The sequence below is a fragment of the Lonchura striata genome, chromosome 3 (assembly GCF_050655825.1).
Source record: "Lonchura striata isolate lonStrDom1 chromosome 3, ASM5065582v1, whole genome shotgun sequence".
In the NCBI taxonomy this organism is placed as follows: domain Eukaryota; kingdom Metazoa; phylum Chordata; class Aves; order Passeriformes; family Estrildidae; genus Lonchura; species Lonchura striata.
In genome coordinates this window covers 19085150-19109171 of record NC_140705.1, presented here as the reverse complement: position 1 = coordinate 19109171, position 24022 = coordinate 19085150, and the positions used below count along the sequence as shown (strand labels likewise).

Below are 24022 nucleotides of genomic sequence, written 5' to 3'. Positions count from 1 at the left end.
AACACATGCAAGAAGAACTCTCAAATTCAGGATTTGCATTTGCAATGCATTGGCTGGAAAATCCAGCCAATTTCCATTTGTAGCTTTTGGAGGATTATGAAAGCAACATTTTTTTTTTTTCCATAATTTCCAGCTTTAAAACAAACAAACAAAAAAATCAAAAAATCAAAAAAACCACAACACCCTACATTGTCCTTTAAACAGCAACAATAAAGATTTTTATCATTATCAGTCTCATTGAAAGGATATAATGCCTTTCACATATGAATCCTTGTAAAAAGTGTTTATGAGAAATTAGTAATCCCTTTGTAATTTGTAATTATTATTGAACACTGTGTACTCATTTTGCAGACATCGATGAATGTGAAAATGAAATTAATCCACCATGCCATCCTTCTACTATATGCATTAACACTAAGGGCAGCTACAAATGTCTCCACACTGATCCCTACAAGCTGGCAGAAGATGGAAGAACATGCATCGGTAATGGCTGTGAACCTAGAGTCCACTAAAATGTTCTCTGTTCCACTTTACAATGCTGTAAAAATTAATCAAATTACATTTTATTGAAGAGCTGTAAACATATGTGGAAAATCTCTACACAACCAGGGTATAAAGATACAGAGAGATTCTATAAATTAAGATGTTTAATAAATAATTCTGATAAATAAATAAGTTTTCATTTCCATTCCTATTGCATATAAACCACTAAGTATTTCCTGAAAGTGTATATGAGGTGGGAATCAAATTTGTCTCAGTTTCTCCTAGTTAGTATCTGATTCAGCAGCTAAATAAACTAAGTTCCACCTGACACATTCCAAAACTGTCAACCCTTTCAGAGCTATCATAACAGGGTTTTTCTTGGGGTTTTCTACTTTTCAGCATGATTGGAAGCTATATGATAGAGGTTTAGGGGGAATATGAATGCAATACCTATTCTGAAGCTGAGCAATACCTATTCTGGGGAAACCTCCATGAAAATCTACTATTCAAACTCAAGTGAATGGGAACTTGCTTTATTTCAGTGCACAAGGGAAGCACATAATATTTAAACCACTCAGATTTGCATATGGAGTGCTGTATGCCACCCAATCATAAGCACACTGAATCTCACTGATGGCGCATTACGTTTTTCCTATTTCAGCAAATTCCTTGGTTATGATGTGGGACTACACTGTCCCTTATTATTAATTGCTCTAAGAAAACACAAGATGAGAATTCCCCAGCAAATAAATATCCAGTTGCAAACAAACATCTCTTCAATTATATGCAGTACATCCAGTCCATGAGCATATCTGACCAGTGAGACCTCATTCTTCAAATGACACCTTAAGTGAGGCCACATGACTACATCAAAGGCCCAGGAATGAAGTGTAACGGGAGACTGCACTAACCCAGAAGGCACACCAGTAGAAAAACTTCCCCAACAGGAGGTTGCCAGAATGGACCTACTTCTCTCTTGCTGTAGCAAAGGCAAATGCAAATCTTCAGGGTCTAATTTTTATAAGATTAGACTAAAACGCTATAGTGGCAGTAATTCAGAATTTCATCTGAATCAAAAAATAGGAAAAAAAACACCTTTTTTTAGGTACTTCTTAATTGTATTATTTATTCCTTTATCAAATCAACCATGGTTACATTTATTTATCCCTCTAAATTCGGAGACAAATATCTGCTTTCAGATTAATTTAAAGTGGTTAATTCACTGGTGTTGAATGCAACAAAGATAACATGATGACACTGCTTTGGCATATAGCTCCTGTTGCAGTGGATATGTGCTATGGACTTCCTGATCAGGAAGAAGCAGATGGGTCTTTCTTCAAACAACTGAAAGAATCTTTGTGTTCACAGACCCTGGCCCTATTGAGGAATTTTACCCACAGTTGTAAGGACAGTACAGCAGGGCACATACAATCTAGAAGATTTTTGGAAAGCATTGACAGCTTCCTGACAAAAGTTGATCAAGGAGGCAACAAGGAAATGTGCTCTGTGGGACCCAATGCTTAAAAATTATTGAGATTGGAAGGAACCCCTGGAGTTCATCTTGCCCAAGTCTTCTGTTCAAGCAAGATCACTAAAGCAAATTGTCCAGGACCATGTCTAGACAGCAGTTGAATCTTTCTAAGCATGGAGACTCCACAACCTCTCTGGGCAAAGAGTACCAGTGCTCACTTACCCTCCCACTCACAGGTTCCTGATGACACCCACTGTACACCAGTTTGTGCCCATTGCCTCTTGTCCTATCACTGGGGACCATGGGAAAGAGCCCAGCTCCATCCTCTTTGTACCTTTCCTTCAGATATTTATACAAACTGATTGGAATCTTCTCTTTGCAAGGCAAAGCTGTTCCAGAGTGCTCAGCCTCTTCTCATAGGAGAAACACTTTAGATTCCAATTGTCTTTGTGCCCCTTCTCAGGACTCTTTCCAGTATATTGATGTATTTGGTGCACAAGGAGCTCAGATTACCCACCCAACTCCAAATGATGTTTCATCCAGAGCAGAGGGAAAAGAACACCTCTCTTGATCTGCTGGCAATACTTTCCTTAATGCATCCTAGGATATCATCATCCACATTTGCACAAAGGCTGCATTGCTGGCTCATGTTCAGCTTGATGTCCACCAGGCCCCACAGGTCCTTTTCTGCCAAGCCATTTTCCAGCAAATCATTTGCTGGTGTGGACTGGTGCCTGGGGTTGTTCCTCCCCACATGCAGGAGTTTGTATTTTCCCTGTTGACTGTGAGGTGCCTGTTAACCCATTTATCTCATCTATAGGGCCCTGGGCAACCTGCCATAGCTGATCCTGCTTGAGCAGGGAAATTTGACTAGCTGACCTCAAAAGGTCCCTTCCAACCTTAATGACTCTTTGATTCTATGTTTAGGTAAAGAGAAAGCGAACTGGTTTTAGCAGTGTTTTATATGGTTTCTCTGTAAACTGTGGTTCTTAACATACTAGTGTACATCTCTCAGTGTCATTTCTCATATTTTTGAATTGAGAAAAGAGTCAATTAGTTATTTGAGAGTAGATTTCTCACAAAAATATTTGTATTAACAAGGGAAAGCAGAATGTTACAGCTAAGTGTATTCTCGTTTAATTTCCATATTAAAAAAATGAAAATTTTACATAAAAAAGCTGTTTGTGTTTTTATTTCAGAGAATAAGTTTTTATCAAGGTCATTGAGTGGCTTCATTTATTGTTCTATTGGTTTTTGCAATTTTAAGGACATCATTCATAAGGCCTAGCTAATTTCATCCTATGGCTAGAATGAGGTTTTGAGACTTGAAAAAAGGCAGTGCAACACTTTTCTAAACCAACATATTGTTGATAATAGATGAGCAGCTGAAACTGAGTAGCAATAAGAATTTGGGAATCTGCAGTATAGAGTGATTTAAAATTATGAGAGCACTTCACATTATTTTGAGCATTTCAGTCTTTAAAACTAAAAAGCTCTTATAAATTTTGAAGAGCTCTAGTAATGCTAATTATTCAATACTGAAAATCTAGCTAACCTTCATTCCTGCTATTATTGATGGAATGCATCAGTAGCCTCAAGGCTTTTTTTTCTAACTTTGGATAATGTCTTTGCATCAGATGGAAACTTGTATAGGATAACTTTATTCATTAAGTTAATTTGTTGAATGGTCTCAAATCAAAGTTGCTCATCCCTTACCACTCTGGCCCATGGTTTGTGATACTTTTAGAAGAAAAACAAACCAAATAAACCCCAAATAAAAACAAACAAAAAACCCCCAACAAAACTTATAAAATTCCTCATTTTCCATTTATGCATATTCTAATCACAATAAAATGATCATCACAATTTAAATAGTTTCACTCTTGATCCACAGTTACTTTACCTCTGCACAAAAGAATTTACTCTCAAGATTCCTCATAGTCATTCAATCCAAAATACTGTCATTTGCCTCTAATTTAAATTAGTTTTAGTTCTTGTTCTGAGTTATATGACAGTGACAGATTGTACCTTTTGGATAAATGTTTTTAACTTTTTGCATGTTTTTATTTCCATGTCAAAGGAACATAAATCCTGAAAAGGACACTTCCTTAAACTTTGATGGAATTATAATATTGGACCAACTTTCTTTGCTTTGCTGCAGAATGCTGTAAGAAGTGACTCATCACAGCAGGTGCTTTAGTCTGCAGTCAGTTGGTATGCTCAGCACTGCACCCTGCAGGGTTGAGAAAGCCAGCTGGTTTGAGATGGCAGAAAACAAGACTTTTGACACTTTAATCAAAACTATAGGAAAAATATGGATCATTTTAGGAAAAAATTTCTAACAGGAGCTTTATATTCTATGCTACTCAGGTGCTTTCAAAATTGATCTTTTTGTATGCTCAGTTTTGTATTTGCCAGTGGATGGATTCATATTGTTGTAAAGACTTAACTGAGACACTGAGATAAATAGTGGCATATTCGGGGTAGGTAAAGGGAATAGACTGAAGGAAAATAGTTCATGACTTCAAATTAAATATGTACTAAACTCAAAACCCAGTTTTATTCCACTAATGATGTGTAAAAGCAAAACCAAGTACTTGAATTAAAACAGAATAAGTGATAAATTTTAGCAGCATTTTTAGCAGCTATGATATTCTATTCTGACATATGCCCTTTAACTAGATTGTTTCAATGAAAAATATAAAAACTCTATTATGATTTCTGTGAGTGTTCATAGCAATTCCATTGTGCCTTTCTGCATACATAAGAAAAGTTTTTTACATTTATTGTTAGTTAAAAACATTGACAATTAAAAAGCTAAATTACCAGTATAATCAGTTTTTGAATCTGTATGGCTTTTGGTGAAAAACTAAGAAGGAATCAACATTCTCATTTCACCATTCTGGATTCTATATCACAGCCTGCAAATGAAGTTGGTGTGCCTCTCTTCAGACGCCTATCACTCACTTGATTACACCCTTTGGATACTAGAATTCCAGAAAAAAATGGCAATCAGACCTCCCAGCTTGGAAGGTCATTTTTATTTTGGATGGTTCTACATGGCATTGGAAGCACACACATCTGCCGAGCTGATGGCCACTTGCCCACTCCCAAAACAGCAAACCAATTTTGCAAGAATACAGATGGCAGCTGAAGATGTATGGCATACCCACCACTGCAGAGGCAAAATCCACCCTCCAGGAAAGTTTTGTTGCTCTATAACTGTGTGCTAGTTTGGAGTTTATCATGTTTTCCTTAGAAACATAAAGTGAAAAATGCAAAAGATACTGTGGCACTTGACACAGCAGAAAATATTTTTTGTACTGGGCCACATGCTGGATCCCCAATTCCTGCATACAGTAAAGACAGCCACCCTCCATGCAGACCCTGTTAGCCCAGGCTTAACTCAGAGGCAAACACTTCAAGACAAATTCAACCACAAAGATGACAGACTTGTCCAAACCACAGGGCTGAACTCATGCTGAAAATCCAGTGGAAAGGCAAAGGTTTGTGTACTGACCAATTCCCCAGGAGGTGTTTGCTCTCTGTTCCATGGTGCAGCCTCAGAGCTGTGATTTTAGACTCCCTGTCTTTGTAGAGCAATGTCCAAGTGCCTGCACAATGCTTGGAAAGGGGCAGGCATCCCATCCTCCATCAGAATTGTCACTCTTCCCATTCTCATTTTGGGTGTTTCACACACCTGTTTGCTTATCATACACATGACCTGCATGCTCTTTCTCTGACTTTTTATTATAAAACTGTGGAGTGGTTATCCTTTATTTCCACTCATGGTTTCTTAAGGTTTCTATATTAATTGTAGTTAATTATTATTTTGCTGATTTGATTGCAGAATGAGATTTGACCACAAGGGAAAGAATGAACACTATCTTTTAAAAAACATAGAAAATGTTAATATTGGATGACTGCCATGAAGGTACCAAGAGAAACTTCAGCCAATGTCCAAAATAAACTGTAGTTTTCTCAGTTATTTGTCCCCAGAACTTATCTGTCATTCATCTTGTCTGAGCACTACACATTACAAGTGCACAGTTCCAGATCATTGATAATTTTTTACATGACTGAAATAAGAGTCTTGTATTCCCTTTCCTTTTTGAGCTCCTAAAATAAAGAATAATGATTGGTACCACTCTCTGTATAGCCAATTAACAGTAAAGGTAAACAAGCACAGGCTGAGGTTAGGGCCCCACTAGATGAGCTATAAATCAAAGGTAGTGACCCATTTGTGTCATTAAAATCCCGTGATCCTTTGTGTGAATGGAAAGACTTAGAGCTATGGATCAAAGTTTATTCCACAATGCTCCAGGGATTTTTTGACATTTTTCACTATGATGGCAAGTAACCAAGATGTCAGCTAGAATGCATTTAAGAAACACTGACTTCTTTGACAAAGAAAAATACATCATCATCGGTGACTTTTTTCTCTTTTACCATTTTCCAGTCTGTGAGAAAATTTGCAGCATTTTTATGTCTTCTATTCTTAATTTTAGGAAAGATACAAAGCTCTCAACTTTTTTGGGTCATTTTGCAGCCTGAATACCTCTAGCAATACCCTGTTTTGTAACTCTGTCATGTCAAAACTTATACTAGGGACTGTGATTTGCTGAAAATAGTCTGTGAATACCAGGCAGGTAGATTGTTGACCACCCCAAAAATTTGTGAACTTTGAAAGTAGAGTTGGCGGCAAGATAGTCAAGTTGTTGCTGGCTATGAAGAGCATGCTGATTACATTTCTGAAAAATTGCTGATGTTTACTTATACCCAACAAATTGAGATGTGACTCTACATTTTAAGTAAAATATAAGAAATATGTGACAATGACAGATTTTATCAGAAGGAATTTAAATAATTGTTGTTTAGGAATTATGCTATTCATAATCAGCTCTGACCCATTTTGACTGTTTCTGAATTAACTTTCCCATTATATTCCTCTGACATATTATTCAAAATATGTCACTCTAATAATAAACTCACCGAATGGTGATATTTCATGTGGAACAAGTCCTCGCACTATAGAATTCTGCCATTTTCTTCCATGGGACAGAAATTCTTCCTTTGGACTGTTGCCAATTAAAGCAGTACTATTTTCTCGGACCTCTTTCTGAGCTGATGATATCTGGCTTCTGTCTGGTGTGTATAATACCTTAAAAATAAAGGGAACATGTTTAGTTGAAGTACCTTGGGAGTATTTAAGTGAGCTTATTGTAGAGTAATCTTCTTGTGTTTTGTGGTATTTTTACACTTTTTCTTGGATTATTACAAACTCTGGTGACAATTCTCCTTATGCTAAACATAAGCCCAAATAAATATATATACCTTCAGTGGAAGAAACCTGGCAACAACAGGAAGAAGGAATTTAAGTGAGTCATATAAGGTGTCTCTTTCTCCACAGATACTTTAGAAGTCTTCCTGCAGCAGACACGGCTGTTGATTTCTCACAGTTGAGGGCACACTGCATAAAACCAAAATCATAAGTAATTTGGTTTAAAATAAATTAGGAAAATGATGACACGTGAAGTCACTCATGCTTGTAGAAAGTGCACTGATGTTTTTCATAAATGGTGCAACATCTGCTCTTCTTCCATTTTTCTATTAAATTACACGAACCAAAACTTCCATATATATATGTGTGTATACCCATATGGATGTAACCTTTGAGAATTCAGTGGGTAAGGTCAGACAGTGCTTTCTGTGATTCTTCTCTATTGATTTGCTTGATAAATACATATTGAATTCTGGCAACATAATGTTGCATGTTATGATACACTTTGCTATATGTTGTTATTCCAAATGCCAGATAAAGTTGGAGAATGGAATTTACACCACTTGATTTTAGATTTCTGACTATAGCTAAAGTCAGTCTCTTTGTGGGGTTTTGTGGGAAATGGGCTCTTCTGGGGTACAGCTCCTCTGATACTCTTCTGACTTCAGTTGTCTACATGAGGATGAATTTAATGCTCCATAAGCTCACAGCATCACAAATCTAGACATATAATGCACAGATCTCTACATTAAGCTTAATGAACTCTGCCAGGTCATGATGGGGACTGGAGGCTGCTTGAGGGTAGTTTCTGGAGATGCTGGAGGCTCCCTGAGGTGGCGGGGCAGGGGCACTCTGGCAGGGCATGTCCCACCTCGTGACCAAGAGCAGGGCAGCCAGGAGCACAGCAGCAGCCCCAGCCCAGGCACTGGGCACATGGCTGGGGACTGGGGATGGGACAAGGCTGGACTGAGACATGAGCCTACAAGTGAGGTTCAAGTTTCACATCAACAGAGGGCTGCCATGGGCATTGCTGTGCAGCATCTGTAGCAGAGAGCAGGATGGGAAAAAGCAGGAGGGGCCCAGCTTGAAAGCAGGTCCCAAGCTAAAGAAATTTCAAAATATATACAAATGCTAGAGCCCTATTATTTTTTTTTTTTCTGGAAAAAATGTGGGGGGGTGTTGTGATCTTTATTCAATCCTCTTTATCTTTTCAATCTGAGATTTCTCCCTGTTAAAACAAAGACTGCTTGAAATTTAACAGCTGAAACGCCTCCTGTGAAAGATGCTTCCAGATGATGCTAATTTGTGCTTGTCTTGGTTTGACAAGACAGGAGTCTGTGAAAGAGGGCAAAAGCCTCCTGTGTAATGGAGAAGGTAAACCCCCTCCCTCCGAATTACTAGGATTTTTAAATTAAAAGACTCTCAGGCAAAGATATGGGAATGGGAGTAACAATTCTTTACTAGGAGAAAACTAGATAACAATTTAAAAAGGCAAATGCAATCGGTACAAACAAAACTAGTGAAAAAGTCCACAACCTGAGGATTCAGGGTGTTGGTATCAGTCCGGTCGAAATGATAGCTGCTCCTCTTGCAGTGGCTGATGAATTGCAGTTGAAGTGGTGATCTTTAGAAGGGTATAGTTTTCTCTGAAGATCTGGTGGCAGTGGGGCCGGTCTTCCTCTGTGCCGGGGCCGCCTCTGAGCTCCGCCGCCGCCGCCTCACCGCGCTCTGGCCGCTTCTCTGGGAATTCTGCCGAAGGAGCTGCTTCTCTGGAAATCCCGCCGAAGGAGCTGCTTCTCTCGGGAGTCTTGCCGAAGGAGCTGCTTCTCCGCGAAATCCCGCAAAGAGAGAGGGAGCTGCTTCTCTGGGAGTCCCGTAGAGAGAGAGCTGCTTCTCTGGGAATCCCGCAAAGACAGAGCTGCCTCGTCTCCCCAAAAGCTACCCCTTTTATCCAATAAAAGAGTGCTTGGCTTCCCCTTCTGGGTGGAGCATCTCACAATGGGATGGTGTTACCTTACCAGCCCTGCATTGAATCAGTCAATGGCCCATTAACAAACCATTACCACTTCGGAGCAAACCATTGTTCTTGGAAAAGATAACAAACCTGCCCAACCTTCAACAGATGGCAAATAGAATACAAGCTTATCTTACAACCCAGGACAGTGCTGCATCCTAAATATGTAGAAATTTTTAATATAATGTTTTATTTAATTAACCTATCACTACAAAGACTGAAATTTGTTCAACAAAATAATGAATATTTATATGTCTACAAGTTATTTTTCTGCAAGCTCTAGAAACACTTTGGAGACTGCTAGACCAATCTGAACTAGGAGTAGGACTCTTACTATACTTCTAAGCAATTACAATTTACTAGAAAAGCTATGAATGAGATTTTTTTTTTTTTAGAAAAGAAAAAACACAGATTCTTCCATTTTAATGGCAGAGTGGAATTAGATTTTCAGTACACTGTAAATTTACAAGCAGCAACAAACTTAATACTTTGAAAAGTATTCCTGAGACATACTTACATTTTCAGTAAGAATTTGTGATGAGGAAGCTGGATAATTATTAAATATGTGAAATATAACCATTTTACACTATCCAGTTAGCCTCTGTATGTAAGATTATTGAACATGTGGGCATCTGAGTCTTTTCCCTACTTTTGACACCCAAACTGCTTTCCTGCATCCAACAATATCAGATCTACCCTCATATCCACCGTGACTGAACTATACTCTTATATTACTGCATTCATTCTAATTCTAGCCTATGATTCATTATAATGTTATTCTGATATATATATAAGAAAAAGAACAAAAAAATTAGACATATCTAAATTTCAAAGAGTTTTCTGGTTTCTGAAGAAACTATTTGTTTTTACATAACACCAAAAATCTTTAGTAGTATTAAAAACAGGAAGAGTACTGTCACCATAAGGTAATGCTAACTGCAAGCCTGGATTTACTTCTGCTTTCCTGTCCTGAATCAATTGTCTTTGTTTAATTTCTCTGCCCTCTTTCTCCTGAGTATGCTGTCTGCAGCATTCCTTCAATACAGTTCAACAGAGAAAAACCCTTTGTTTTAACACTGATGTACTGGAAACCTCTAGGCATTTACAGGTAACAATTTTTTTTCATAAAGATTTCTCTCCTAATTTGCCTTTCATACAAGGCAGGAATTTACACAAACTACTGGAATTTCCCATGATTATTCCAAAGTGAAACTACATTTACTATTGATCATTTCAACAGAAAATATTTGTTCATTTTCATCAGACACTATTTATAGAAGCACATAGGAGTCCCAGGGCTAGAAGAAGTACAGCAATCAAGCAGCTAAGCCTAGGCAGCCCTGATACATCAGTTCCTGGCTAAAGGAAAATGCATTTCTGCACCCAAGATTTAAACCTTTGATTCTGACCCTGACATGAGTTTTCCTGAACAAATAGCTGGGATCCATCTTTTATTTTGCAAATAGACCTTTATCCCATAACAGCTGACAGTCAGAGAAAACAAGATTTCACAGGGACTCTAAAGCTACATGCAAGTCATCCCAGGAGAACTGATACTGTTAGATCTGTACCATGATGGACTGATATCCACAGTTAGCCGTATAAGGAAGTCTTGACTTTATACATAATTTTAGTCATGCTTTTATTAATATATGGGATTAATTGCTTGTGTAACATTTTAAAAGTAGCTTTTCATTTTTTTCCCATAAGCTTGCTATGCCTATTAGTCTTTGTTGCATTGCCCTCCCTTTGCAGAAAAAAAGGTGTGATAAGTGGACTCTTTATCAAAATAAGTCTTTTGGTGGTCCTGCAGGAAGTACAGACTGCATCTCCATTAGGAGAGAGAAAAGGATCAATGTAATAACTCCTGCACTGATCTAATTTGCACGTTTGAACCCCTTCAATGATCCCATTGTATAATAGCCAACCTGCTTCAGGAGAATTGTATACCTGATGAATTAACATTTGCTTATCCGCATTCTTGATAATATTGTGTTGAATCCCTGCCCTAAATTCACAAAGCATGGAGAGAAACACCACTGCCAAGAACCTTTTTGTACTTAATAATTATTCTGTGACTGTAGGTGTAGACATGTGAACAGGATTTAAATTCACCCTTTTTTTCTTTTTGGTTTTCCTTTCTTTCTTCCCCCAAATTGCTGCTGAGGAATCATTTTGATTTAAGGATCCTATCTGAACTGTTTAAATGTCCATAACAAGGTAACTTATGTTTACCAGTTCTATGAGGGTTTTATTGCTTGTTTTACAGTAAATTACCCTGAAAAGAAGAATGAGTACAAAGTGTTAAAACTGATCTGTTTCCTTGCCTGTGCACACATGCTGGGTGCAAGGGTGTTTGCCTGTGTGTACACATGCTCTTTGGCAAAATACTTGTCAATTAGTTGGAGCAAGACGAAAAACAGAGAAATTTGAAGGATTTTAGAAGAGTATTTTGGAAGCATCTCCTCTGCCCCACTTAACTGATATAAAAGATTCAAAAACTCTTTTCAAGAGCTAAGGCTGAGACCTGAACTATCCAGACAGCCACCAGCACTGATATGAAGCTCTCAGAAGTTTCACAGAAGTATTCCAGTTACTCTGTGTAATTCTCCTTTTTATTTTAATGTTTGAAAGCTGATTTAAATAATATATTTCTTTTACTTCCAAATTTTTTTCAATAATTTCTTTAGGCTTTACCTGAAATAACCCAGAAGATATGTTTTGATTCATGCTGAATTTCTCACTTTATTGGCTGTGTGAGAAGTTCAGCATGTTTCCTTCTTTTGTTTTAAACAGGACATATTCTGTTAGCACATCAGGTCTATTGAACGTATTCCATAGATGGAATTAATCTAGTTAGTAAGTAAAAACTGAATAAAACCTCCATGACAATGAAGACATCTCAATCCACCATGCTGGCCGATCCACCAGTAATGTCTAATGTCCCCAAAATCAAAGCATTATAAAAAAATAATTCTGAAGTGAAATCCTACATCTGATCAAAGTTTATCTACAGGGAAGATATTTACTTGACTACAGCAATACTTTAACAGAAGGGTGGGCATATAAACATAGAATTATCCAGTCTTCAAATCCAGGGTAACAGTATAGAAAACAGACTCATTTGACAGTGTGGAAGTGTTTATATATATAAAGTCCTGCAGATGCACTGGGACTTTCTTACATGTTTTACCAATTATTTATTCATTAGTTTTGAGAAAATTATTTGATTTTGGTTTTAATATACCTTTGAAAATAAGTAGAATGTTTGAATTGCTGCCAGAGGCTACCTGTCACATGCTAATAAAAAAAAAAAATTAATATCACCCAGGAATTTGATATCAAGTGAATTCTTCTTTCCTTCCACACGAGGCACCACAGAAAGGATGATTGCAAATAAGCCTTGGAGACTAGGGATATCAACAGAACACTGCATGCAAATCGGGGTACAAACCTTCTTACAGACTGTTCTCCGAGCAGAATACTAAATTTACTAGGGAGCTAGTGAATCTGTGTGAGATTGGCTTTAACTGGTTTTGGACATTGTGGATTTTAGTATACTCATGAAAGGGCAGATCACAGCTGTGCTCTGAAAAAGGTAAAGGGCATGGACTTTGGGATGCAGAAAATGTTTTTTTAAAAGCCAAGGTAAGAAAAGATGAGTGGGTGCAGGAATCTATCAGCAAGTTGCAGAAAGAGTCATTGTTACAGTGTGGGTACTGAGAAAGGTGCACAAAAATTGCAACTGGAGCTCATAGTTCATGGCATATATTGTACTAACAGTAAAAGTTACTTTGGGAAAAAATAAAATCAAAAAGTAAAAGACAGTGAGAAAAAGAAAGGGAAAACTCTCCTTAGTGGCCAGCAGGAAGAGAAGTGATGGAGGTTCCCAGGTAAGCAACCACCCCCAGGCTCCTCTCCAGTGCAGCAGGGCTTCCCCACAGAACTCTTGCAGTCGAGACACAAGCTTTATGTTCGAACCCTTGTCGATGGCTCCTGACTATGTGATCTTATCTCTGATGTGCTGACTGGGGCTGGGGCTGCATCCTCACTGCTACACTCAGTATTAAGTGTGTTATTGGTTCTCCAATTTACCCTGAAGACCCAAAAGAGGTGAAAATAGGTCAAGATTTAGTGTTTCTCCTGCCTGGCACAACTGCTTCCTTTGAGCCCACCACAGGCGCATTACCAACTTGGCAGGAGCAAGGCCATGAGAACATATCATGGAGAGCAAATCTGGCCTCAGGGCCCTGGAGATCCTGTACAAATGGCTGGGGAGTGATGAGCATCCACCACTGCTGGGGGAAGGCAAGCTGAGCATCTGCAAATGGGAGGCTCCCAGTACAAAGTGGGCTATGTCATCCAAAGCACTGTGCAACACTCTGCACGCACACAGCAAATTAGCACCGAGCACCACCATTGTCTGATGAGGCTGAAGAGAATGAAAATTCTCTTCTGAGCTGTGAGTCACAAAACAATTTTGTTATTGCAGCTATTAATCAGCCTCAGCTCTCTAAAATTAGATACTTGGGATCCAAATCAGCAAAACATTTTAAACATATGCATGGAATTCAGGCAAAGCTTTAGATGCAAAATTTACGTGCTCTTTTCCTTGTCTTTAAGACCATTACAATCTACCTACCATGTAAAAATCTCAAAATGTCATAGAAGACAATGGAAAAATTCAGAAAAAATTCACTATTTTGGGAGCATTCAGTGTCCAGATAGTTTTGAACTTCTTTCAACAAAGAGCTTGCATAGTTTCTTTCTTCTTACTTTAAACATTTCAGACTCCTTTATCATGATCATAATGATAATATCATAAGACAGAGTATGTTAAAATTTAATACATGGGCTCTTCCAGTGAAGTAAATGAAGAGCAATAAAATATTTGCTCTGGAAAATCCAAGTGCTCTTAATTTCTTTGTGAACAAAGAGAAACAGCTCTATTCTCTGACTCCAGACAAATTAGTAAAAAAAAAATAAAATAAAATAAAATAAAATAAAATAAAATAAAATAAAATAAAATCCCAACCAACTAAAAACCTTTACAAATTGAGATACCCTCTCAAATTTAGATATTTTAATTTTATTTACATAAATGCTTTATTCTCAGCCACTAACATATGCACTTGAAATATATCTTCCTTGCTCTCTATTCATCCCCATTGCCACTTTTGCATACTAGCCATTTAGAATCTTTAGAGAGTCTATGGTTTGGTAATCTTTGTCCAAAAAGCAAATTATTAACCTACAAGGAATACAGATTCATATGTTAAAAAATTCAGATTAAATTAATTGCACTTATACCAATGTATTGCAATATTTAATACTCTTTGCTGGTATTTAAATCCTCAATGATCTCTACACATGACTCATAGTTAACCTACTGTGTCTTGATTACAGCTCTTTTCTGTGCAAGTTTGAAGGACACTTTTTAGCTTTCTCATGTGCATAGCTACATACAAAACTGTCCATTAATTTTTTTACATTTCTTATTAATTTGACTGTGTTTTCAGAAAATATTGCTATTTTATTGCTATTGGTTGAGTTAATTTTACACACAATTCCATTGCATTCTAATAAAACTTGCAGAGAATCAGCTTACAAGGGACCACAGTGTGTCATTTGGGCCAGCCGCACTGCTCAAGCAGGACCATCCCAGAGCACACTGCACAGGATTGTGTCCAAATGGTTCTTGAATATCTCCAGGGATGGAGACTCCACAGCCTCTCCAGGCAATCTGTTCCAGTGCTCAGTCACCTGCACAGTGAAGTTATTCTTCATGTTCAGGTGGAACTTCCTGTGCATCAGTTTCTGCCCATTGCCTCTTGTCCTATTGCTGGGCACCACCAAGAGGAGCCTGGTCCACCCTTTTGATATTCTCCCTTCAGATACTGACAGACATTGATGACTTCCCCCTTCATCTCCTCTGGAGGCTGAACAGACCAAGCTCCCTCAGCATGTCCTCATAATAGAATTGTTCCAGTCCCTTAATCATCTTTGGAGTCCTCCATTGGACCCACTCCAGGTGCTCCACGTCTCTCCTGTCCTGAGGAGCCCAGAACTGGACACAGCACTCCAGATGTGCCTCACCAGGGCTGAGTAGAAGGACAGGATCAGCTCCTGTGACCTGCTGGCAAAGCTCTTCCCGATGCAGCCCCAGGATACCTTAGGCCTTCTTGGCCACAAGGACACACTGCTGGTTCTTGAGCAGCTTGTTGTCCACCAGGACCCCAGGTCCTTCTTCACGGAGCTGCTCCCAGCAGATCAGACCCCAGCCTGTACAGGCCAATGGGGTTGTTCCTCCCCAGGTACAGGATCCAGCATTTGCCTTTATTGAATTTCACAGTTCTTTCCAACCCATCAAGGTCCTTCTGGAGAGCTGCACAGCCCTCTGAGATACCAGCCACTCCTCACAGATTTGTGCTATTAAGGAGGCATCTGCACATTCATCCAAGTCAGTGACAAATAAGCGTCAGTAAATTAAAAAATTCTCAGTCCAATATTAAGCCCTGAGGGACACCATTAGCGAGAGGCCTCCAACTAGACCCTGTTCCATTGATTACATCCTCCAAGACTTGCTGTTCAGCCAGCTCTCAATTCACCTCACTGTCCACTTACCTGGTTCACACTCTCTGAGTTTACCTGTAAGGATGTGTCAAAAGCTTATTTTTGTCTATTTTAGTTACTTCTCATTTCTGAGCTTCTCTCTGGATTTTCAGGCACCAGTAGAATATGTGAATATGTCAAATATTCATTTGAAAGAAGACATGAGAAAATAAAAAAAGATATTGTAAATTTTTTTATATTTAATAACTGTAGAAGACAGAAAATCTGTAAATTAATTTTAAAAATATTTATAGCCTTGTTAGTTGAATGCAGCAATTAGAAAGTAACCAAAACCAGAGTGAATGCAAAGTACTTTTCCTAAGTCTTATGAATTGTTACAAACATGAAAGCATGCATAAATCAGGGAAAAAAACCCATACTCTAATGCCATCTAGACCACAGACATAGCAAGGATCTAGTTACAAAGGCTGACAAAACATTTGAGCTGTGTCACTGCCACTGGATATCAAAAATATGTTTTAAGTAGTCACACTGAGGTTTTCCTAACTTTACTCTGCCTTCACAGTTTTTCTTTCCTTTCTGTTGGCAAATACACATTGCATTTTCAAAGGGATGGTTGAATGGTGCCTTGTTTCTGCATTGTAAGACATAAAAGCAATGTACTGTGGTACAATGGATTTACTTTAAGGCATTATAAGATAACAGGGAACTTCTAATGAGTTCCATTTATTACTCTGAAGTGAAAAATTCACCCACACTGTAACAGGGAGAGAAAATATTAAGCTCTTGCTACAATACTGAAAAAAAAATAAGAAAACTCAATTGGTCTTGAATTCTTGTTTCTTGAAGTAAAAAGAATCAATTACATGTTCTATAGGATCTATAGTTTAAATGTAGAACCAGAAAGAAATATTGTTTAACTCCAAAAGTATTGCTAGTTCTGCACAGCACAACATAGAGACAGTGTCTCACACTCCTGGATGTATCATTGAGGAGCCAACTTTGGGGTTCTTCCCTGCCAAAAGCTACATAGGATGTTGCAGATATGCCCACAGGCTTCTACAGATTTGTGAGCTTGCCACAAGACTGACAAATTGACATCTACTTCACATTACCCGCAGAAGGCACCATTGAATAGCAGGGCTGACATGGTTCATTATCAGCAACATGTATCACACAGACTACACGTTCAGCACATGTGCAGATGTTGTCAAATGAGGAATGACACCAGATCAGATGGCATCATCTGTAGCAGAATAAACACTGTCAAACCTGTAGGAAGCTAACAAGCAGATGCAGCTCCAGGACTGCTGCAGACAAGAGTGGTCAGTATAAAGTGTGATTTTATCTTTGTACAAAGGCTCCATCTGCATTAGGAAAGAAGGCCGAGGCTATGGTTGATATTTGTCTCAAAGTCATCCATGTTTTGACCCATAACACTGAAAAAATCTATCTTGTTGGGGCTTTGAGCATCATTTCCAGCATCCTGTGTTATTTGCTCCAAGACTGACTTCTGAGATTAAGATATCAGCATGAAAAGCACAATAAAAGGAATCATTCTGAATTAGAGCTGAATTTAGAAGGTGTACAATGACTATGGCATGGGGCCACATATTGAGCACAAGAAAACACTGAAGGCCATAAGCAATGCTGTACTGATTTGTGTGGAAGAAAAGATACAAGCATATAGCTAAGCAAGCAAAGCATAAACACAAAAAGTCACAGACAATCTTCAAAATGTCATCCCTACTTGAATTTGCTGTCTTAATAAATTGCTTTGTTGTTGTTGCTGCTGATTTTATGTAGCAAGTATTTTCTTCTTAATATTTCAGCCTGATTTCTTCTACCTTCCTGTTGCAGATCTTTAGGATAAGAGAATATAAAATTCCGCCAGAAGGAAATTAGATTCTAAGAGTAAAACTATGCAGCACTATAAAGTTTTCTTAGAGACAGAAATAAGGGGAAGAGTTAGAAATCCTGCATTCCACATTGCATTCCTGTCCTGGACTGAGTTGGTTCCACTCAACTTTTCTATTTCCCTCTGTGTTGGTTTTACATGGCCCAGTTTTTGGTAGTGGTAGGGAGAGAGGGGCCAGGCATAGAGGTGCCTTCTGCGAGAAGCTGCTAGTAGCTTCTAGCATATCTGGCAGAGCCAATCCCTGACGGCTCTGAAGATGGACATGCTGCTGGGCAAAGCTGAGCCAATTAGAGAGGCTGGTAATGCCTCTGTGATGACATAGTTAAGAAAATCAAAACTAAGTAGGCACAGACAGTTTTTCTTCTAGTCAGAGAAGAGGGAGAGGGGAGACCTTGTGAGGGAAATCACATGGAGACACCAAGGTCAGTGCAGAAGGAGGGGCAGGAGGTGCTCCAGGTGCTGGAGCAGAGATTCCTCTGCAGGCTGTGGTGAGACCATGGTGAAGCAGCTGTGCCCCTGCAGCCCATGGGGATCCATGGGGAATGCAGAGATCCACCCTCAGCCCATGGGAGAGGTGTCCACGCTGGAGTGGGTGGATGCCTGGAGGAGGCTCTGATCCAGTGGGAGACCCAGTGGAGGGAGAGAGCCCTGGATTCCAGGATGGAGCAGCCTGTCCTTGGAGGAATTGGAGCACCCTATGGAAGAGTGGCACACGCTGCAGCAAATTTGGGACTGTGTGCCCGTTGGAGGGACTCATGTTGCATCAGTTTTGGCAGGATTCTGCTCATGAGATTTGGAGACATGCAGGAGAAATTCAAGGAGAACTGTTTCCTGTGGGAGGGACCCCACAGTGAAGCAGGGGAAGGCTCTCCCTGAGCACTTGGAAGAAAACCTTGGGTGATGAACTGACCAAACCTCCATGCCCTGTCTCCCGTGCTGTCAGTGGGAAGGAGAGAGGGCTGGGGGGAAAAAGAGGTGGTTTAAGTGCTTATTTTATTTCTCATTATCCTCCTCTGATTCTGTTAGTAAGCTTCTTTTGCCCTTGGAGTGTTTTCTCTCAGTCCTATCTCCACTCATGAGCCCTTTGTTAATTTTTTTTCTCTCCTCTGCCCAGCTCTGGCAGGGAAGGGTGAGTGAGTTGCTTTTGTGGGTGCCTGGAATTTGGCCAATGTCAAACCAAGACACCCTCTCTCCCACATTTGCATGAGAATCAGGAGGTCCCACAATGCTGATGCTGAAATCCACCTCAAGTTCACAACTACCTCCTGCCTCTACTTCCTCACCAGCTCTTCTAGCTTTGACAATATCAACATTGCAGACATGTATATCCCTAGTATAATGGTAAGCAAAAGAGTAAGTTTAAGATTTAAAAAATTTTGCAGCCACTGGAAATTCTGCTCTTGGTCTCAGTGAGACTGAGATGTCCACTTGAATAAGCAATAAAGGCTGGCCTGTTGATTCTAATAATCCTTTTCGTAATTAATCCATTGTCGTTTTATTAAACATACTTTAAGTGGCAGCACAATTTCCAGTTCACTGTATCACATGGGCACTGCAAATAGGCAGTCTTAACACTGATAGTGTAAAGGTGCTTTAATACTTATTTATTAAGCCAACATAGTTTATCATTGATATTTGCAAAGCATTACCTTGGTAGAAATTAAGTCTAGATTTCCATGAGTCACATACTACAGGTTTCTATCATGAACCATCCTTGGCCTTTTCTGTACATATTTAATCAGCAGAGACATACAGATTTAGGCTTGCCTGGCTTATAGCCACATGTCATTGGAGTAGGGCCCAGTGTTGGGAATCAAACTTTCTGACCAAAGACAGCTTGAGTGAGAAATCACTAGTTTGCAACTCCTGACAGACTAATTCCTATGTATGGGACTCCATAATAATTTGTCTATATTGATCCTGAATATGCAGTGGGAGTTGCTAGTCTAAAACCCTGGAAATCCCTGTATTGTGTTTTATTTAGCTGTGTAAATGTGCTTGCCATTTATTGCAGAGCTTTTACAGGGATGGTTGCTTTGCATGGTTTCAGGCAATAGTATTGGGGAGCAAGAATAAAGAGGGACTCTAGAGATGATACATCTGTGATCAGCCAGCTCTACAAAAATTTTCAGGCAGCATTACAGATGAGTACTACAACTGATTGTCTCAGTTATGTGAGTTGTTTTCATTGTGTAGCAAATCTTCAGTATTAGTCTGAGGTTTTATAGCTTTTAAGAAATGTCTTTATATTATTACCTTATTAATAGTTTTTTGTATGCAGTTGCCATTGATTTGGGCAACATCGAGGAAGCTTCTATGGAAGCTTCATTTGTAAATATTTTCATAAATCATTACATTTGCTTAAGTAGTCAGGAAAAGCAAGCACCAGTATAATTTTCTACCATCCTCCATGGCATGGAGACAATTTTTCCTTCACCAAGAAGAAATACTGAGGGGAGAAGGAATTAAGACAGCAGAAACAATGACTGTTTTGAGTGTGGTTATGAATATCTGTGAGAACTGTGAAAGCTTTAGAGATAAACTAAAAAATAGAAAGAATTAGGAGGTTTTCAACTATTTCCAGTGATTTCAGACACATGCCATGTAAAGTCTGCCCTAAACAATGAGAGATATACAGTGATTTAGACTCCAGATATTTTTGTGAATGAATTTTATCATGTCACAGCAGTTGAAAATACTGAAGATAAAAAAGAGGGGGGAGAAGGACGAGTACAGAAGGAAGGGAAGTGGATGGTATATAAAAAATTGCATTGCTACAAGTTGTAGCAATATTGGAATGAAAAGCAGAAGTGGATTTTTTTAGATAAATGAAAGGCACACGAAGTGGGAAAGAAAGAAAAGCAATTCACACAAGAAAAATTACTGGCAATGTTGGAAATAAGCTGAGTCAGGACTGTTAATCTATATGTAATTTCTGTTTAATTTTCAAAGCAAAACCTACCTGCCACTGTAATAATTTATCCAGCTCTGTAGTATCAAGAAGTCATAAAGTCATTCAGGCTGGAAGGGAACTCTCACCAACTGTACTGCCACCTTCTGCTCAAAACAGAGACTAAACCAAGTTCAAATTAGGGTTCTGAGGTCTTTAGCCATATGAGTTTGTAAAACCTGCACAGAAGGGAGTTATGGAATGTCATTGGGCAGCTTGTTCCTGTTTTCCATACTGACTTCTTGTTCCACACACCATGGACTTCAGCAGAAAGCCTGGCTCCGTGTTCTCTGTAACTACCATGCAGGTGTTGCAAGGCTGTTGTCAGGTTCCCCCAAGGCTGTCTCTGCTCCAGGCTGCAAAGTTCCATCCCTCTCAGCTGCCTCTTTCAGGGCAAGTGCTCCCGCCCCCAAGTATGTTGGTTCCCTCCAATGAACTCATTCTACTTTACATTGGAGTCTCTTCTGGACAGAGTAGACCAGAAGCTATTTAAGAATTGCTGAGGGAAGGAGAGCAATCTCTTCACCCTCAGCACAGCCCAGGATGCTGTTGAATTTTGCTGGTGCCAGGGCTCAGTGCTGGCTCAGGCTCAGCTCACTAGTGGCCCACAAACTTCCTGAGGGTTTATTCTCCCTCCTCCTCCTCTGCTTTGCTAGTAAAGATATACAGAGGAGAGTGTCCTGAGGGGCTTCAGCTGCTCCAGGCACTGAAGTGGAGCACAAGGCATTGACCCCTACTGCCTGGGCTCAACAACTGGGACAGTTTCTCACCCAGATGGAAGTGTCCCAGTCTGGAGAGTGATACATCTACAGCTAAACATGAGAATCAGTGTCTAACCAGGCCTCTCAGAGAGGAGATGCCGAGCAAGGAGCTCCTCATGCTGAGAACAGTCTGTGGTAAGCGCAGTGACACAACTGGGTGCTTGAGGAAAATGTGAGCAAAGTAAAACTCTTTACCAGTCTGGATGATTTCACAGGAGTTTTGGTTGCCTGCAGAAGGCCATAAATTGGCCTAAATCAAGCAACTTAATATTTCTAAGCACCTATCAGTCTTAGGCTTTCAGTCATCACAGTCCCTCCATGGGTCTTCTTAGTCATAAAATAGCAAGTGGCGAAATATATCTGTTATTTTATAATTACCTCCAGTATTTTTCATGTCAACACTGAAATGCAAATTAATGCAAATGTTATTGTAAGTTCTGTTACATTTTAAAACTAAAGGAATATGCCATGGATGGCATTGAATGTCATGGGAGCCACTCTAACTGAACAGGCTGTTAGAGAAAATCATACTGCATGCAATCAAGATCCTCTGCTGCTGAGCTCTGCCCAGAAATGCAACTACATCTGACAAGTGGAGCTGAAAGAAAGTCCCTGAAGCCAGCACAGACATTTCTTTCCTTCAAACCTTTGCCATTAAAGCTGAAATTGCACTAAATCACTCTAAATGAAAAAAAGAGAGGAAAAAAGTCTCTGTTCATCTATGCTCCATCTTAGACTCCCTACTTCATAATTGCCTTCATTTGATATTATTAGAGCAACATTTAAGGTGTCTGAATCAAAGCCTGTGTTACACTGCTAATGTGCAGCGTTTATTGCAGGGTGAACATCCTGAAGACAGAAATGGTTTAACTATAGATCAGATTTACCTCTGCTGATAGGCACATCAGGCACTGTAGGCTGCCTGGGAGATTGGTATCTCTAATATTTTTCATTCCTCCTTTTTATTATTTAGATGCATTTGTTTAAGTGGAAAAGCATGAATTACAGTAAAATGATCCCACTGGTTTTTCTCTCAACTTCAGTCTTTGAAAACAAAATGAGGAAAACTTCTTTGGTTTTCCCCTTTCTCTTACATATGAAGTTAATATTTACCTAAATGAGACCCTTGTCAAGTGGTTGAGTTTATGACATCATTTTGAGTTAGTATATTTAGTTTTTTCCAAAAAAAAGTTTTAGGATAAAGTTTAGGATTTGAATAAAAATTATTTCACCATGACCCTGACCAAATGAGTTCAGCATGCAGGAAGTGAAATTGTGCATTTTGGTGAAAATTTAAATTCTGTCTGTGGAAAAAATATGTTATAAACTTAAAATTAAAATCTGTTACTGAATTAAGGGACATACTTAAGAATTTCCTCACATAATTTTTATTTTACAGATACGAGTCTCTGAATTCTCTGCACTTGCACTTAATTTAAAAATCTCTGCAGCACTGGCTGATTCACTCAGGCTTTTCAGCTCTTCAAAGTTGCAGAAACAATTGTTGAGGACTTATACCTGCTCCTTTTCATCATTAAAAATAACACTGATGTATGGGCTGGTGAATCTTTGTCCTTGAGAAGATGAGATTTTCGTATTTATTGTTGAAATTCACTTGTATCTAACCTCATTAGTTACACTTCTCAAAAGACTTGTATTTTGTTTCATACTGTAAGTTATGAGACTAGGAGCCCTATTAAACCAAACACTACTGTTTTATATATAGTTCAGATTAAAATATACATCATAAAAATACCCATTAAGTAAGGACTATCCACATTAAGATATAAATAAGTGAAATTTAAAATGGGAAATTCAACAGAATTTCACTTTTACATCAAAATTCTAAATTAGTGCAATTCTGGACAGATATATTTAGGCTAACTGCATATCTTGCAGTTTAATTACAACATTCATACTTCCATTATGGCTAAAAATATAGAGAACAGATCAATGCTATACTATTAAGTAGATAAGGTATTTTATCAGAGGTAAGAACTACTTAAATTAACTAGCCTTTATCTGTGCTATTAATTTTTGTCTTAATTAACGATGTGCTAAAAATACTACATAGTTCTTTTATGGTAATGATGCTAATTTGTATTCAAGTGTCCTGTAACAGAAGATATTATTTGCTTTTTCTAGCAGCTGTAGGAAAGCATACAAATGAAAATACAGTGATTTTATCTGAACATATGGAAGAAATGACATAGCTGTATTTTTCAGGACTGTATTTGGTCTGATGGCAATTATGTTATACTTGATTTATTAGTTCCATTAAATTGGGAGGCATCAATAGGTCAGATCCCTAAATGCAATACTTTGGCATTGAATACAGTGCAGCTAGGTTGACCTAACTTTCTTATGGATATGGCCAACAGTTCAGAAGACAGAATATTACAGAAGCTTCAATTTGCTGTTATGAGTGAAACTCAAGTTCACTTTTAAAATACAAAACCTATTAGAAAAGTAAAAATCTTTATGCCAATTAGAAGTATAAGAAATACAAGAAGTATACAAGAAGTATAAGAAGTACAACAAGCCAGATGCGTACAAGTATTTGAAACTCAA

At 38.7% G+C, this 24022-nt stretch overlaps 1 protein-coding gene across 1 annotated transcript in view; it reads left to right on the top strand.

Moving 5' to 3' along the window:
• Positions 1-8141, top strand: part of TPO (thyroid peroxidase) — a 47751-nt gene extending 39610 nt beyond the window's left edge. The window contains exon 14 of the mRNA XM_085574567.1: positions 352-8141. Within this exon, the coding sequence (XP_085430693.1) occupies positions 352-512 (161 nt within the window). The 3' untranslated portion in view covers positions 513-8141. The remainder of the gene's footprint in view (positions 1-351) is intronic.
• The last annotated feature ends 15881 nt before the right edge of the window (positions 8142-24022 follow it).